Below are 18,807 nucleotides of genomic sequence, written 5' to 3'. Positions count from 1 at the left end.
CAGGTGGAGGAAAAAACATATAAAAGGAGGAGCCAAAGCGGGCTCTCTCCCTCTCTCCCTCTCTCCCTCTCTCCCTCTCTCCCTCTCTCCCTCTCTCCCTCTCTCCCTCTCTCCCTCTCTCCCTCTCTCCCTCTCCCTCCCCCGCGTGCTCCTCCACTCTCTTCTCTTCCAGTGGTGCACCCTTTCTCTCTCTCTCTCTCTCTCCCTCCCCTGCGCGCTCCTCCACTCTCTTCTCTTCGAGTCTTGGATTCTCCTGCTATCTTCTAAATAAAATAGAGCTGTAACATTGATTTGCTAAGAGCTATAACACGCTTTGTCCAAGACTCGAGAGCTGCAACACGCCAAGGGCTTTAATGTCCGTCGCTCCAAATCTTTGTTGTGACAAGACAAAGAACTGAGGAACATACACTTGCGTGACAAAACAAAAGGTGGGGTTGACGCTGAGCAGGGCCCTGTGGAACTCCTGGACATGGAAGCCTTTTTGTCCTTCATTTCTTATAGGCAGGGGCTTCCCTGGTGTCTCAGCTGGTAAGAATCTGCCTGCAGTTCGGGAGACCTGGGTTCAGTCCCTGGGTTGGGAAGATCCCCTGGAGGAGGTAAAGGCTACCCACTCCAGTACCTGGCCTAGAGAATTCCAAGGACTGTATAGTCCATAGGGGTCGTAGTCATAGTTGCTACTGAGCAACTGAACTGACTGACTGATATGGGACTCTGGTTATTGAACAGTTCCATGAGCCTTTAGTGTATCAACATGAAAACGTAATCATTTTTGAGAACAGAGAGGACAGTTCTGGAACAACAAAATGAAAGTAATTATCCCCTGAAACATAGGAAGCACACAGAGGCATGGCCATTCTGGGGCTCTGCCTGGCCAACTAGTCAGCTTTGCTAAGCATGTTGCCACCATGATAGCTCTCCCTACCGTCCTGCATGGTTTTTTTTTTTTTTTTTTTTAGGCAAATCAGTGTTACAGCTCTATTTTATTTATAAGATAGGAGGAGAATCCAAGACTTGAAGAGAAGAGAGTGGAGAAGTGCGTGGGGAGGGAGAAAGAGAGAGAGAGAAAGACAGAGAGAGAGCGCGATGCACGCGGGAGAGAGAGTCCTCCTGCATGGTTTTAGTATCATACAGTTTTCAGTTGTCCCTCCTAGCTCTCAACATCCACAAGAACAGCCTTGCATCACTTGGTCTCCAGAGTTCCTCCATCTTCTACACTCCACGGACCCTCTTGCAAATCCTGACTTCCATGTAATTCAACCGACATTTATTGAGCATGGACTGTGTGTCAAGAATCCTGCCACAGTTCCTGAAAGACAAAGCTGAATAAATCATAGTCCTCTTTTCTCAAGAAGCTCTTACTGTAGCAGGAGAGGGAAGCCCACCTGGGCAGCCTGTCATCAGGAGGACGTGGAGAGCATAAGACTATCAAGGCCATGGCTCTTGGGTGATGCAGATCCAAGTCAAAATCTCAGTTCTGCTGCTTCAAGACTGTGGACAAATTCCTTATTCTTCAGCTTCTCCATTTGTAGAGGAAGCTAATAGTACTGACCATGCAAGGCCATTATGAAATAATGAATGAAATAATCCCTGTACAGCACTTAGAACAGTCCTGCTGCTGCTGCTGCTAAGTTGCATAAGTCATGTCCGACTCTGTGTGACTCCATAGACAGTGGCCCACCAGGCTCCCCCATCCCTGGGATTCTCCAGGCAAGAACACTGGAGTGGGTTGCCATTTCCTTCTCCAATGCATGAAAGTGAAAAGTGAAAGTGAAGTCGCTCAGTCATGTCCAACTCTCAGCGACCCCATGGACCGCAGCCTACCAGGCTCCTCCATCCATGGGATTTTCCAGGCAAGAGTACTGGAGTGGGGTGCCATGGAGTGGGGTACCATTGCCTTCTCCGAGAACAGTCCCTAACACACAGTAAACTCTAGTACAGTTGTCCCTCAGTATCCTCAGGGGATTAGTTCCAGGCCCTAATACAGTGATATTAAGTCAAGTCCCTTATATGAAATGGCATAGTATTTGTGTATAACTTATGCACATCCTTCTGTATACTTTAAATCATCTGTTCAGTTCAGTCTCTCAGTTGTGTCTAACTCTTTGCAACCCCATGAACTGCAGCATGCCAAGCCTCCCTGTCCATCACCAACTTCCGGAGTTTACTCAAACTCATGTCCATTGAGTTGATGATTCCATCCAACCATCTCATCCTCCGTCTTCCCCTTCTCCTCCTGTCCCCAATCCCTCCCAGCATCAGAGTCTTTTCCAATGAGTCAACTCTTCACATGAGGTGGCCAAAGTACTGGAGTTTCAGCTTTAGCATCAGTCCTTCCAAAGAAATCCCAGGGCTGATCTCCTTCAGAATGGACTGGTTGGATCTCCTTGCAGTCCAAAGGACTCTCAAGAGTCTTCTCCAACACCACAGTTCAAAAGCATCAATTCTTCAGCGCTCAGCCTTCTTCACAGTCCAACTCTCACATCCATACCTGACCACTGGAAAAACTGTAGCCTTGACTAGATGGACCTTTGTTGGCAAAGTAATGTTTCTGCTTTTTAATATGCTGTCTAGGTTTGTAATAGGTTTTCTTCCAAGGAGCAAGTGTCTTTTATTTTCATGGCTGCAGTCACCATCTGCAGTGATTTTGGAGCCCCCAAAAATAAAGTTTCTCACTGTTTCCATTATTTGCCCATCTATTTGCCATGAAGTGGTGGGACCAAATGCCATGACCTTAGTTTTCTGAATATTGAGTTTTAAGCCAACTTTTTCACTCTCCTCTTTCACTTTCATCAAGAGGCTCTTTAGTTCTTCTTCACTTTCTGCCATAAGGGTGGTATCATCTGCATATCTGAGATTATTGATATTTCTTCCAAATACTTAGTATAGTATGAGTGCTATGCAAATAGTTGCCGTGCATGTGTATCAGTAGCTCAGTCATGTCCCACTCTTTGCGGCCCCATGTCACTGTAGCCCACTAGGCTCCTCTGTCCCTGGGATTCTCCAGGCAAGAATATTGGAGTTGCCATTTCCTCCTCCAGGGGATCTTCCCAACCCAGGCATCAAGTCCGAGTCTCCTGCATCTCCTGCCTTGCTGACAGATTCTTTACCGCTGAACCACCAGGGAAGCTGAATAGCTGCCAATATGTGGCAAATTAAAGTTTTGCTTTTGGGAACTTTCTGGAATTTCCCCCCAATTAATTCAGTCTGCAGTTGGTTGAATCAATGGATGTGAAACCCATGGATACAAAGGGCCAACTCTATAACTTACATATCAAGAAGGTAGGCTCAGAAATCAGAATACCACAGTTCAAAGCCTAAATCCAACACTTGCTAACTGTATCATTTAAGTTGCTAAACCTCTCTAGTTTCTTCACCCATCAAATGAAGACGGCAATAAAAATGGGTAGAGTAGCTGTCTAAATAAAAGCACCAAGAAAAGCATATAACATGAAATCTTACATGTCGCTTTGGTGGCCTGCATGTTCCTTTCCAGTTTGTCCCCTGCTGTAGTTCTCAGAAGCACAACTACACAACCTCTAGGGATCACTGGAGCACTGTTTAGACACTACTGATTCAATGAAGGAAGTGGCTCAGTTGTGTGTGACCGAAGTCAGATCCGAAAGACTTAACAGAATCAATGGATGACATGTGGTCAATCAGAATTGAGGAGAACCCCTGCATTCTAACTTGGATAAGCTCTTGCCTGATGTAAGTGAGAGTCTTGTCTCCACTGTAGAAATATGGAGGTGACTGAGTTCTAAATAGTCCGTAGATGCTATAGCTTAACTCTGCAAGGAGTCATGCAGAAAGGGTGCTGGATAAAATCTCTGGGTTTTACTGATGAAGCTTCAACCCTGAATCTCACTGTAGAACCTATTTCTAGTAAATAGGCAAAACCATGTGTGAAACAAGATGTCTCCTTCTCCTTAGGCTTCCTTCCCCTGGATTCCATCCAGACCTAAGAATGCGAAACAAAAGGAAGAAACAAGAGGAAGATCTAAGAGTCTATATTGAAATTCCAAAGGGAGGACATAAGGAGAAAACCAAAAAATAAAAGAGAGAGAGAGAATCCAGAAGAACTTTAAATGGAAAAGGCAGTCTCATGGAGCCCCCACTCAGCTGCATAAAATGAATCTTGGGTCTGGAACACTTCCTTATCAACTGCTAAAGAGCTCATACAGACTATGTCTGGTTTATTACCTGTGTGGGAAAATCTTTCTTTGTTTTAATCTCAATGAGTACTCTCATCTCTGCTTAAAACACATGTGTCGCATGATACCTGGCCAATCCTAACTGTTATGACGTCCTCTGAGGTGAGGGAACAGGGTTCCTTTCACTGGAGCATGAATGGGTGCAGTGCCTGGCTAATTGCCCTGTGTTGGCAGCTGGGAGAGACCCGCTAGCTGTGGGGTACAGATGCCCACTATTAAAGCTGATCTCATTCTGCCTCTTCTCTGTGTAACTAAAATGCTGTCCCATCTAGGGCTTGACTGCATTGTATCTTTTTTTGGAAAGTCCAGTCAATACCGAGATGCAAGGGGCTGAAGTGTTTGGAGATTTCCCCTAGGATTCATCACCAGGGCACCATGCTCTGCTTAACACCATGCCGTGTGGACACCAAAAATTCTATCCCTAAGGACTGTGACCAGAGGCTTGGTGGTCTAGGTCTAACCCACGTCCGTCCTCTGGCCCCTTCCCAGGGATGAAAGGAGAGGAGAGAGCACCGAGCTCCCCTTAGAGTTTGGAAGGTGACAATAAACCAGAGACTGAGGAAAAGAAGCGAGTTTTGATCTATTCTTTTTCAGTTCAACAAACGTGCTTTAAATGCTTATAATGTATGACACTCAATTCCACGAGACATGCATGCATGCATGGTAAGTGCTTCAGTCGTGTCCGACTCTGTGCGACCCTATGGACAGCAGCCCACCAGACTTCTCTGTCCACAGGATTCTCTAGGCAAGAATACTGGAGTGGGTTGCCATTTCCTTCTCCAATTTCATAAGACAATGGTGAACAAAAATGGACATGGTCATTGCTCTTGTGAAGTCTGTAAGTCCAGGAGAAGAGAGACAAACTAATGAAAGAATTACTCAGCTAAATGTAAATTTACAACAGGGATAAGAGTTACGAAAGGGAACTACATGTTCTTCTAAGAGCATTTCATAAGAAGGCCTGGCCTGGTGGTGGAAGGCAGGAAGAGAGGCAGTAGATGAGCTGGAAGAAAAGGATGAGTTAATACGGTAAAGGGAACTCGCTGGGAAGGGGAGAGGAGGAGGGGTGATGCAGGCAGAGAAGTGCACAGGCTCAGTGGCTGCAGAGAACTGAGAGACCAGTGTGCGCAGTGTCCAGGACAATGAGAGGCTGCAGGAAGAAGTCAGGCCCTGCTAGGGGTTGTGGTTCATGGTAAAGACTTTGAGCTTCCCACTGGAAAACCAGTGAACTATTTTCAGTAGAGAGGTGACACCGTTAGAGTTGCATTTCAAAAGATGACTCCCGCTGAGTTCCGGAGAATGGTTTAGACGGTGGCAAGAGTACGTACCTGTAAAGAGAGGTTAACAGGTTATTTTGACTTCCAGTTTAAGGTGACAGTTTGAACTGTATTTACTTTCACTCCTTTCAGAAGTCCTAATAAAACATCAGGAAAGGAAGTTTTACAGGATTTCTGACAAGAATGAAGAAGATAGGGTAGGAGACAGCAGCAATAAAACTTTGCAAGCTGGAAGCAGATGGATAGATTATCATTTCTTTTGTGAATCCAAGAGGAATCTGAATTGACAGTGGAGAAAGCTCAGATATGACCTGATATTCAGCAAATAAGTTCTCAGAGGCTTAAGAGGCTTCAATATCTTCCACTGGGAAAGGAGGTGAAGACAGCTGGTTGAACATAATTTATAAAGCACTGAAGACACACTCTCAAGGCTCTTTGCTACAAGAAACCTGTCTCTCTCTCCAGACTATAGCAGAAGATCGAAGGTTTATTCTCTGGAGAGAGTACGACTAGGGGACAATGAGTATAGATGAGATCAGGGGCTCGATATAGAAAAGAGGATATCGTGTCAATGATGAAATTGAATGATGAAACACTCTATTTCCCCACTAAACCTGGCAGCCAGACATAAATCCTTCAGGGAGGAGATTATTTCTGGAGAATTCGATCAGCACACAGCGGGGAAATTACCAAGTGTGGGGGAAGAGTAAAGATGTTTTCACACATGCAAGTTCTCTAAAATTTACATGCTATGTACCCTCTCAGGAAGCTGCTGAAGTATGTACTTTGCCCAAACAAGGAAGTGGACCAAAAAAGAGAGGATATATATAATCCACTAAATTTGAGATCTCTCTTTTCCTCTTCCAGCCTAATAGATTGTGTATTCTTTTTAGTCTTGGTTTATTCCCTTGAGGAGGAATCACATAACACAGTGGTTAAGAACATGGGATGCCTGAGACACTGAAAGCAAAATAAACTCGTGAGACTAGATAAAACTAAAAAGTCTTCTGCACAACAAAGGGAACCATCAACAAAATAAAATGAAAAGGCAACCTACCAAATGGGAGAAAATATTTGCAAATCATATATCTAATAAGCTTGCTCCTTGAAAGAAAAGCTATGACAAACCTAGGCAGCATATTAAAAAGCAGAGACATTACTTTGCCAACAAAGGTCTGTCTAGTCAAAGCTATGGTTTTTCCAGTAGTCATGTATGGATGTGAGAGTTGGACTATAAAGTAGGCTGAGTGCTGAAGAACTGATGTTTTTGAGCTGTGGTGTTGACTCTTGGGAGTCTTGAGTCTTGAGTCCCTTGGACAGCAAGGAGATCAAACCAGTCAATCCTAAAAGAAATCAGACCTGAATATTCATTGGAAGGACTGATGCTGAAGTAGAAGCTCCAATACTTTGGCCATCTGAAGCAAAGAACTGACTCATTAGAAAAGACCTTGATGCTGGGAAAGACTGAAGGCAGGAGGAGAAGGGGATGACAGAGGATGAGATGGTTGGATAGCATCACCGACTAAATGGGCATGAGTTTGAGCAAGCTCCAGGAGACGGTGAAGGACAGGGAAGCCTGGCATGCTGCAGTCCGTGGGGTCTCAGGGTCAGACACGACTGAGCAACTGAACAACAAATATCTAATAAGAGTATCTAAAATATATAAACTACTCATACGATTCAATAGCAAAACCCCCCAAATAATCTGATTTAAAAATGGGTATAAGATCTGAATAGACATTTTCCCAAAGAAGACATACAGGTGGCCAACAGGCACATGAAATGGAGCTCAGCATCACTAATTATTCAGGAAATCCAAGTCAAAATCACAATGGGATAACATCTAATATCTGTGAGAATGGTTATTATCAAAAAGACAAGAAGGAAGCATTAGCCAGCATATAGAGAAAAGAGAACCCTTGTGCACTGTTGGTGGAAATGTAAATTGGTGAGCCGTTATGGCAAGTGGCATGGAGGTTTCTAAAAAATTAAAAATAGAACTGTCATATGATCCAGCAATTCTACTTCTGGGTATTTACCTGAAGAAAATGAAAATACTAGTTCAAAAAGATGTATGCACCTCTATGTTCATTGTAGAATTTACAATAGCTAAGATATAAAAAATGACCTAAGCATTCATCAAGAGATGAATGGATAAAGAAATTGGGAGATAGATATATATTTATTTATTCATAATGGAATATCACTCAGCCATCAAAAAGACTGAAATGTTGCCATCTGCAATAACATGAATGGATCTTGAAGGCATTATACTAAATGATAAGTCTGACAGAGAATACCATATAATCATATGATTTCACTTATATGTGGAATCTTAAGAAAAAACAGGGATCATAGATACAAAGAACAAATAGGTGGTTGCCAGAGGCAGGAGGTGAGAAAACTGGGTGAAAGGCTTCAAAAGGTACAAACTTTCAGTTGTAAAATAAGTCATGTGGATATAATATATAGCACTGTGTGTGTGTGTGTGAGTCACTCAGTTGTGTCCAACTCTTTGTGACCCCATGGACTGTAGCCCACCAAGCTCCTCTGTCCATGGGATTCTCCAGGTAAGAACACTGGAGTGCACTGCCATTCTCTTCTCCAATAGCATTGTGAACAGAATTAATAATACTGTATTGTACATTCGAAAGTTGCTAAAAGAGTAGATCTTAAAAGTTCTCATCACAAGAGAAAAATTGTACCTTTGTGTGGTGACAGATGTTAACCAAACTTATTATGGTGATCATTTTGTAATATACATAAATATTGAATCCTTATGTGGTACACCTGAAACTAATCTAAGCTATGTGTCAGTTATACCTCAATAAAAATAAATAAATAAAATAAATTTATTTTCCTAAAAAGAGAAAAAGAATATAGATGCCCGGATATTGCCTTGCTCTGTTCCTAAATTTCCTCATTTGTAAATTGGGGATAACAAGACCTGCTTCAAAGGGCTACTAATAAAGATCAAAACCACTGGAGGAGAATGTGGCTCAGAGTAACGGTACTGAATATACTTAAAGGAGAATCATAGTCCTGAGGAAGAATTGAGGACTTTTTAATGAAGCAAAAGATCATTAAAGAAGCAAAGAAGACACTTATTCAAATAAGAGAACGATAAACATCATGGTATGGTGGGTGAGATAAAGTCGCTCAGTCGTATCCGACTCTTTGCGACCCCGTGGACTATAGCCCGCTAGGCTCCTCTGTCCATGGGATTCTCCAGGCAAGAATACTGGAGTGGGTTGCCATTTCCTTCTCCAAAAGAAGCAAAGAAGACACTAATTCAAATAAGAGGACGATAAACATCACGGTATGGTGGGTGAGGTGAAGTCGCTCAGTCGTGTCCGACTCTTTGTGACCCTGTGGACTGTAGCCCACCAAGCTCCTCCGTCATGGGATTTTCCAGGCAAGAGTACTGGAGTGAGTTGCCATTTCCTTCTCCAGGGGATCTTCCTGACCCAGGGATCGAACCTGGGTCTCTTGCATTGCAGACAGAGGCTTTCCTGTCTGAGCCACCAGGGAAGCCCTGGTATGGTACATGACTCAAATGTGAATAGCATTTAAGTAGTAACAGTAGTGTAAAAAGTGATTACTACTCCAACTGAAAATGTAAAATAAATAATATATATATTAGAAAGATGGAGAGGTTCAGAAAACGTGATAAAAAGCAAATCTTCATCTTTCATAGCAGGCAGACAATGGAGAATGCCTACAGCTGAAAAATTAAGTTTAAAATAGGCTGCTGCAGTAATTTAGAGGAGGGGAAGGTTGCACTTAGGGTGGCAGTGATGATAGAGATTAAGAAAAGTAAGATTCCAAAGGATATTTGAACAATAAATTCAAGAGATATTTAGAAGATAAAAACCAAGAAGTCTTGCCAGTGTGCCGATATGGTAAGTTGAAGAAAAGAAAAGCATCAAAAGCTACCCCTAGATTTGTGGCCTTTTTTATAGTTTGATGATTGCCATCAACTGAGATGGAGTACACTTAGAAGAGGGAAAGTTTGGGGGCTGGGGAACGGGGTGGAGATCACGAGCTGCTTTTGGACATCTGGGTTTAAAAATGCTTCATTCCAGCCAAATGGAGTTTTTCAAGAAAACAGTGGAAATACTGAATCAGAGCTCAGAAAAGTTATTTGTCCTGAATTTACATACATATGTGAGTCATCTGCAAAAAGTAGTCATTTAAATCTTGGACATAACTTTCCCCAGGAGGGGAAAATCAAAGAATGAGAGGAGTCAAAAGTCTATGGCTGCGATCCCAGGGATTCCATATCTAATGGCTAGGTAACGGAGTCAGAGAGCAGGAATAACCAGAAAGTTTGTTCTAGGAATAACCTGGAGGAAAACCAGAAGAGTGTTCTATCATGGAAGTCAAGTTCCATTTAGAACATACTGAATGCAAAGCAGCAGTTGTTTATATCTATTTGTTTATAAGTAAGAGTCTGGAGATTGGGAAAGAGTGCAATACTCACCACACAAGATGCCCCAGCTGAAGGATCTTGACCTAATTCCTCTTTGGACCACAACCTCCACTTTTGCACTTTGAATTTGGTCTTCACATTCTTTGCAATATTTTAATTCATTAATCCTCTCATGGGCTCACTTGCTTTTTCCTTTTGTTTATTAATGCCCAGGAAAGCACAGCCAGGGATTCAGAAGCATGAGTAAAGAGTCAGAGTTAAAAGCATGGGCTCTGGTGTCAATTGCCAGGGTTAGAATCATGATGTGAGTGTGACCCTAGAAAATCACAGATCTTTCTATGCCTTGGTTTTCTCACTGTAAAGTAAAGGTGATGATAATGGTTCCAATTTAGTGTTAAATGAGATATTGCAGTGCCTGGCACATTGAAAGCAAGCGATTAATATCAATTATTTCGATTATTATCCATGGTCCTAACTCCCACCAACATACTAGAAAATTCCTGTAAATGGAATTTCTACTGTAATTTTTTTTTCATTTGGTGAAAAGCCTTTATCTGCCCCAAGTATTTTCGATGTTCCTTTAATGTCACCATCCACCCAGCCACCTAAATCAGGAAACCTGGAAATGATCCTTGTTCCTGTTTCTTTACTTCCTCCATCCAAGCCTAAAATTCTCACAATAATTCCTCCTAAAACAGCTCTTTCATTTATCTTCTCCTGCTTCTTCCTTCTTCCCCTGGCCTTAGACCCTAGATTTCTGCTTTAACCTTCCAAGGCCTCTCTACCTCTAGAGGTTTCCATATGCTTTTTCTCTAGGATATTTTCTAAAATGCAAAGCTGATCAACAGTAGAAGACAAATAACAAGCCTTTAAGAACCTTCATTTTTATTTCTTCTTACCTTTCTAGCTTCATCTCCTGCCATTGACCACACACTCCCCACACCTCAGGCAGGCTGACATAATTGTCATCTGCCGGTGTGCCTGCTCACTGGTGCCTCTGGTTCTGCTCTGGTGGAGCCACGACCTGTCCTGTCCTTTGTATCTTCACTGATCTCCCTCCTGCCCAGTAAGGCAGGGGTAATAACATCTGCCAGTTGCACAGTCTCAAAGACAGCATTTGTTTGAAAGTAATTGTTTCTGTGTCTGCTTCTCTACAAGATTATGAAGCCGCTGAGCGAAAGCACCAGGGATAGCTCTTGTCCCCAACAAGTATCTACTCATGTATGTGTACACTCAGTCACTTGGTTGTGTCCAGACTCTATGTGACCCTGTGGACTGTAGCCCACCAGGCTCCTCTGTCCATAGAATTTTTCTAGGCAAATATACTGGAGTTAGTAGCTATTTCCTCCTCCAGGAGATCTTCCTGACTCAGGGATCCGAGAAGTGCTCAACATATGTTTGGAAAATTCTCCACCAAAGAAGAGCTGCCTTCTGACTTCTCACCTCAGGCTCTCTTCCCTCGCGATTCTGCCTCTCTTAACTCTGTTTAAGGATTCAAATACACAATAGTCTTTGGGATACTCAAAATGATTTTCATTTCTGGTTCCAAACTCTTCATCAAGCCCGAGACCATCACACGCATTTTTGTTATACCTCTGTACCCGAGTAGGCAACTTGCTCAACATAATCAAACTACACTCATCTTCTCCGTAAACTATTCATTTTGACCCTAGAACCTTCCTAACCTACCCTCTATCTGCTCCCACTCCTACATGATTCAGCTTTGTAGGTAAGATCTAGAGTTGCTGCCAACTTTCAACTCTAGATGATTTCCCTTCCAATTGTCTACTCTATCTTTTCAAAGAATTTCTTACTTTTACCTATGTTCTTTACTTAGAAAACTGATCTTACTCAACTTCTCTAATCCTTAGTCCCAGATTTCTGGATGGCTTCACTCACCTTTCTCTTTTCTTCTAGTCTGAGAAAGAATGACTCTCTTCCGATTACGTGATCCTTCTCCCAGTCTTACATCTAAGTCTTTGACCACTTCCCAGAAGCTCAAGAGAGTCAATTATTCCTTCTTTATTTTGAATCTCTCTTCTACTACTCCTTTACTTTCCTCTCCACTTATAGACATATTCTTATCCTAAGAAAAAATTTAAATTGTTTTAGCTCAGTCCCTTCTTTTGCTTTCCTTTCATTGTCAAAATAATCTACATCTGTTGGTTACTCTTAATACTGCTCTGTGACTTACTTCTACCCTTATCACTGTAATAAAGCTGTGCTGTAAAGGATAACTAATGATCCCCTAATTGCCAAATCCAAAGACTTTTTCTCCATCCTCAGCCCCTTGCCTTTCTGTAGCATTTATATTGTTAGGACACACAGCATTGTGATTAAGGAGCCCTGAGAGTTAAACCGCCATAATTTAAAGTTACCTCTGTAGATTGAAATCTTTGTATTTTGGTAAGTTTGAAAAATCTCCTTGTTGCTCCATTAATCTTCTATAAGAAGAGATGAGAATAACGGTATAGGTTTCATAAGGTTGTTGAGTGGATGATAATCTTGGTAAGGCATGTTGCAGTGCCTATCTCATTATAGATGTTCAGTGAGCAATTGCAAGTGTGTTTGAATTCACCCTTTCACTTTAGGGGGGTAAAGTTCTTCCTAAGCTTATTTAAACCATGTTCTTCTTCTCATCCACTTCTATCTATAACTCTTTAACTTCTTAGCTGGGTGATATTGGGCATGTCTTAAGCCTGATAAATGGAGATTATTACTTATTCATAAAAGATTGAAATGATGCATGTAAGAAGTGTAACTTTAGCATAACATCTGGCATTCAGAAAACACTGGCTTTCCTGACTAAAGAGACAGAGAAAACATCTCTGATTCAGTAACTTTCCTTCTTCTTGTCTTAAATCTGAATGTTGATTTCTGGCATAAGGCAATCACATGGCAACTAGGAGAGAAAAACCAAGAGAACTGCAGAGATGACCATCTGATATCGTTGAATAAACACCAGCAGCCTCTATGTCAGAATTTTCATGTTTGCTTTTGTTAAGCCATTGTGAACTGGCTTAAACTATGTGATTTGCTATTACTTGCAGTGAAAATATTCCTAATGATACAGTCCCAATTTATGCTTCATGGTTTTAGCTAACAGTCTTTCTGTTATCCTTTTAGGCAGTTCATAAAGATGAACCCAGAGTATCCACAGTTATTTCAAATTTAACTACATCTATTTTGAATACTTCTGCTACAAATAAACTCTCTATTTAGCTCTTTGGGAAAGATGTTTTTTAGGTGAAATGCCCAAAGGTCTTAGACAACCATATTTCCCCTGCCTGTGGTGTAAAATGGCGGTATCATCTTGTTAACTAAAGACAACAGGTTTGTCCTACATATACAATATGCCAGATTTTTTTCTCTAACTATTCCACAAAGAAGCCACTTAGTAGATTGAAAAGATAACAGGTTTTGGAGTTGGACAGATGGAGATAAAGTTTGGTTTCACCACTTCCTAAAATGTAACTTTTTCAATCTTCAGTTTCTTTGATTATAAGGTATCCAAAAAAGGGGGGATAATATTCCTGCAAAAGGTTATTATGAAGAGTTAATGTTAATGCTGCCAAGTGCCTAGCATAGTGCACAGTGTGGAACACAAATAACCTGCTCTTTTATTGCTTCAATTATATAGTAGACAGTGAGTAAATATCACCACCCTGAAGCCTCTCACAGAGCATTAAAAAAGACGAGTTAAAATTCACCCATAAGAAGCTTTTGTAGATTAATCTCAACTATTCTAACCATACCCTTTCTGAGCTCCTTTTAACATTTGTACAGTCATATGTTTTTCAAAAATTATTTCAGATAAGTAACTTCTACTTCAAATTATAGACTCTAACAACATGTTAATTACTCAAAAACATTTTTTATAATGCCTATTTAAGGAAGAGTTTTCAGAACATACACCTCTTTCTGTCGTAAATATTAGTGACAGAATGAATGTTGGTCTTTTGCAGATGGTAACATGACAAATACTAAGCCTAAATATGGTTAATAAATTTATCTAAATTTCTTAGACATATTTTCCCACAGGTACTGAGAATATTATGTGTGTGTGTGTGTATTCTCCTTAATAGTAATAAGTCATCATTTTCATTACAAAGTTTGTGGTTTTTTGGAAAATCTGAAAGTCATTTCAAGGTATACTGATGAATAAGGTGGTTTCAAAATATGTCAGTTTTATTGGGGAGGAAGGACAAAATAAAACAAACAGAATACAACAAAAGCAGAAATGAAATTTAAATATTGAGAAACAGCTTTTTCTTTTTATGACCCAGAAACTGGCTTTGAAGTTAATTCTAAAATTTTGGGGCCCAACAGCCTCTAAGAGTGCCCATTTTGAAAGACATCAATCATGTATGTGCATATTTGACTTAAAAAATAGATTCCTTCTTTATTTACAACTGGACTAAAGATCTCATTTTATAAACATGATTTCTATGCTCAAAACAAAGAACATAGAAACACAAAAAAAAGGTCTGTCAGGAAAGATCTTTTTTCAGTGAAGTGAAAGTCACTCAGTTGTGTCCCACTCTGCGATCCCATGGAGTGTAGCCCACCAGACTCCTCTGTTCATGGGATTTTCCTGGCAAGAGTACTGGAGTGGGTTTCATTTCCTTCTATAGGGGATCTTCCTGATCCAGGGATTGAACCCCGGTCTCCTACATTGCACGCAGATTCTTTACCATCTAAGCCACCAGGGAAGCCCTCTTTTTCAGTGCTTGAGCCAATTGTCCAACATTCAGTTCAGTTCAGTTCAGTTCAGTCGCTCAGTCGTGTCCGACTCTTTGCGACCCCATGAATCACAGCACGCCAGGCCTCCCTGTCCATCACCAGCTCCCAGAGTTCACCCAGACCCACGTCCATCGAGTCAGTGATGCCATCCAGCCATCTCATCCTCTGTCATCCCCTTCTCCTCCTGCCCCCAATCCCTCCCAGCATCAGAGTCTTTTCCAATGAGTCAACTCTTCACATGAGGTGGCCAAAGTACTGGAGTTTCAGCTTTAGCATCATTCCTTCCAAAGAAATCCCAGGGCTGATCTCCTTCAGAATGGACTGGTTGGATCTCCTTGCAGTCCAAGGGACTCTCAAGAGTCTTCTCCAACACCACAGTTCAAAAGCATCAATTCTTCGGCCCTCAGCCTTCTTCACAGTCCAACTCTCACATCCATACATGACCACAGGAAAAACCATAGCCTTGACTAGACAGACCTTTGTTGGCAAAGTAATGTCTCTGCTTTTGAATATGCTATCTAGGTTGGTCATAACTTTCCTTCCAAGGAGTAAGCATCTTCTAATTTCATGGCTGCAGTCACTATCTGCAGTGATTTTGGAGCCCAGAAAAATAAAGTCTGACACTGTTTCCACTGTTTCCCCATCTATTTCCCATGAAGTGATGGGACTGGATGCCATGATCTTCATTTTCTGAATGTTGAGCTTTAAGCGCTTCAACTTTTTCAGTTTCCTCTTTCACTTTCATCAAGAGGCTTTTTAGTTCCTCTTCACTTTCTGCCATAAGGGTGGTGTCATCTGCATATCTGAGATGATTGATATTTCTCCCAGCAATCTTGATTCCAGCTTGTGTTTCTTCCAGTCCAGCGTTTCTCATGATGTACTCTGCATATAAGTTAAATAAACAGGGTGACAATATATAGCCTTGAGGTACTCCTTTTCCTATTTGGAACCAGTCTGTTGTTCCATGTCCAGTTCTAACTGTTGCTTCCTGACATGCATACAAATTTCTCAAGAGGCAGATCAGGTGGTCTGGTATTCCCATCTCTTTCAGAATTTTCCACAATTTATTGTGATCCACACAGTCAAAGGCTTTGGCATAGTCAATAAAGCAGAAATAGATGTTTTTCTGGAACTCTCTTGCTTTTTCCATGATCCAGTGGATGTTGGCAATTTGATCTCTGGTTCCTCTGCCTTTTCTAAAACCAGCTTGAACATCAGGAAGTTCACGGTTCACATATTGCTGAAGCCTGGCTTGGAGAATTTTGAGCATTACTTTACTAGCGTGTGAGATGAGTGCAATTGTGCGGTAGTTTGAGCATTCTTTGGCATTGCCTTTACATATTTCAAATCTGTGGTTTTTTCCCCTACTTTTTGGACAAGTTTATCTTGACAAATACATTATTGGGCTGTGTCCTTTAACATGAAAATGACCATAAGTTTTGTTGTAAATATCATTTAACGACTTAATGAAAAAAACTTTTAATTTGTGTGATAAAATCAGATATTTTCTTGGCTGCGGTTACCGATTTCGCGACTTCTGAAATTGATTTCACATCCCGCAAACGGGTCAATTCATAGTCTGAAGTCTGGTCGTGGCTGCCAGGCTACAGGGTTAGCTTGCCTCTAATTGATGCTTTTGAATTTGGGTGTTGGAGAAGACTCTTGCGAGTCCCTTGGACTGCAAGGAGATCCAACCAGTCCATCCTAAAGGAAATCAGTCCTGAATATTCAATGGAAGGGCTGGTGCTGAAGCAGCCACCTGATGTGAAGAACTGACTCATTGGAAAAGACCCTGATGCTGGGAATGATTGAAGGCGGGAGAAGGGGACGACAAAGGATGAGATTGGTTGGATGGCATCACCGACTCAATTGACATGAGTTTGGGTAAACTCCGGGAGTTGGTGATGGACAGGGAGGCCTGGTGTGATGCAGTCCATGGGATGGCAAAGAGTCGGACACGACCGAGCGACAGAACTGAAGTGAACCGATCCCATCCTTTCCCAGATCGCCAGATTCCCGCGGCTTTTCGTAACCTAGCAACCAGGCGAAGCAGGCCGACATTTCCGGAACACCGGGGCGCCGCGATCCAATCAGCTCTGCAGAGTCGCCGCTGAGGCTGACGGGCCGCGGGAGACGGCCTGGCCGCTGGCGTCTGCACCATGGCGACGGGAGGCCGCGGGGCTGTGGTTGCGATGGCCGCTGGGTCCACCCTGTCGTCTGCGAGTGTGACTCTGTTCCTCTTGCTGGTCCTCCCTCGCGTCTCACAAGCTCAGACCTTCTTTTTCTCTTTCCGGCAGCCGGAGACGTGCGGCCACAACCAGTACTTCGATATCTCGGCGCTCTCCTGTGTGGCGTGTGGCTCCAATCAGAGGCAGGATGCCCGAGGTGAGACGTCTCGGGACGGGCCCTGGCCAAAGGAGCAGTCCCGCCTTGATCCCGGCGTCGCTGAAACATCCCCCGCCCCTGCGGAAAGAATGTTTCAGAAAGGTTAACTGCCAACGCCTGAGAGGAGGGTCTCCTTGGAGGATTGAGGCTTAAACACACAACGAAGGAGGTTGGGGAAACCTTGAGTCAGCCACCCGCGAGGCCTCGTAATGAATTTCTTGGCTCCAGTCCCCTCCTCCTCATCAGGAGGGCTTTAGGGAGGCCCGTGGAAAGCTGACTAAGAAAGCGAAAAGAAGTAATCTTTGGGGTCGCAGAGAGTCGGACACGACTGAGCGACTGAACAACCACCACGACGGTCTGAGGTGCTAAGAGCAGGTGACAGGACCTGTTTGGGAAGGAATGCAAATTAGCGCTTGTAAACTTCGGTAGTTTTTTTAAAAAATCTTCTCAAATCTAGAAATATAGAGCTGGAAGGGACCTTAACCATTTATGGTCCAGCCTTCTCAATTTATGGATTAAAAAATGAAAGTCCAGATGAGGTCAAGTCTTCTTTGTCCTGTAAATTGGAGACAGGAAGAACTCCTATATCTCTTTGCCCTCTTTCTCGATCTCTGTATTTCCACTATACAAAATGTCCATAATAGTATAGATTTCCTTAGGACTTAGCCCTTTCATTGCTGAATATTACTAATTCCCTCCAAAGTCTCTTTATATTAAACTTTTTTTTTTCTTGAGATGTTCATCATTGGTCCTAGTTGTCCTTTGAAACTGCTCAGGATAAGACTTTGCCCATATTCTAAAGTCTAGGATGTTTTTAATCTCAATTTGGTCACCCATGGTATTAACTTTCTTCCATCTTGAAATTTGATTTGTCTTTAAGTCATTGTGTAGGACAAGTCAGGCTTCTCAGGTGAGGAAGTAAGAAGAAAGCATTTCCCAGACTCATTCTATAAAATGTAAGGTTCATAGTCATGCACCCTGTTATCATAAGCATTCTACTACATGGATTCCTATTAAGTATCCACTTAATGCCTTCTTAGAGAATGCTGTCCTTACCTAGCCAGCAAGTTGAATATTCACTATCTTATACAGTTTGTTTTAATCTTTCCAGAGGAAAACAGTGATTTATTTGAATCAAGATAACTTTCCTAATAAGATTTTGTGTTGACAGAATTTGAATTCAGTAAGTATATGTGTATGGTTGGGTGAAATAGACATGTAAAATCTCCCATAGCGGTTAGTCAGTAGTTTGGTTATTAGTTTAATATTTATAATTTAATAATTTATTTATGCTTGCACTTAAAATTACAGCAAACACAATACCTACTGTATGCCAGACACATTGTAAGATGTAAATATAACACTTTTTATACGCTAATAATGACTAATTTAGTACTCATATTAACCCCACAAGGTACGTACTGTTCCTAATTGGAAGCCAAGGCAAAGAACAGTTCCTTGTTCAGGGTCACAAAACTAAGCAGCAGAATCAAGATTAGAACCCAGGCAGTACTGACTCCACTGTCTTGCTCTTAGCTGCTGCTTCTCAAGATCTTAAGAGTTATTAAAATTTTCCTATCTTGGAATTTCATTTATCAAGGTAAAAATTGGCTCTTCTTTTTAGGAACTTCATGTGTGTGTCTACCAGGATTTCAGATGATTTCTAATAATGGAGGACCCGATATTACTTGTAAAAAGTGCCCAGAACACATGGTATGGAGTATTTATTTTTTTAGAAAATCTTACTGTAAAAAATAGC

General features: G+C 41.9%; 2 protein-coding genes across 8 annotated transcripts in view; one reads left to right on the top strand and one right to left on the bottom strand.

Moving 5' to 3' along the window:
- Positions 1 to 16,824, bottom strand: part of LOC139186829 (uncharacterized) — a 41,494-nt gene extending 24,670 nt beyond the window's left edge. The window contains exon 1 of the mRNA XM_070802174.1: positions 16,705 to 16,824. Within this exon, the coding sequence (XP_070658275.1) occupies positions 16,705 to 16,824 (120 nt within the window). The remainder of the gene's footprint in view (positions 1 to 16,704) is intronic.
- Positions 16,777 to 18,807, top strand: part of TMEM67 (transmembrane protein 67) — a 46,066-nt gene continuing 44,035 nt past the window's right edge. For 4 of the 7 annotated variants that reach the window (XM_070802911.1, XM_070802910.1, XM_070802906.1 and 1 more), the window contains exons 1-2: positions 16,778 to 17,048; positions 18,673 to 18,761. In XM_070802911.1, the coding sequence (XP_070659012.1) occupies positions 16,823 to 17,048; positions 18,673 to 18,761 (315 nt within the window). In that variant the 5' untranslated portion in view covers positions 16,778 to 16,822. Of the gene's footprint in view, positions 17,049 to 18,672; positions 18,762 to 18,807 lie in introns of all 7 variants that reach the window. The other 3 variants (XM_070802909.1, XM_070802907.1, XM_070802908.1) reach the window with 1 other exon arrangement.

Source organism: Bos indicus, chromosome 14 (genome assembly GCF_029378745.1).
Source record: "Bos indicus isolate NIAB-ARS_2022 breed Sahiwal x Tharparkar chromosome 14, NIAB-ARS_B.indTharparkar_mat_pri_1.0, whole genome shotgun sequence".
NCBI lineage: Eukaryota > Metazoa > Chordata > Mammalia > Artiodactyla > Bovidae > Bos > Bos indicus.
Note: the sequence above shows the minus strand (reverse complement) of the source record. Positions and strands in the feature narration are given on the sequence as shown.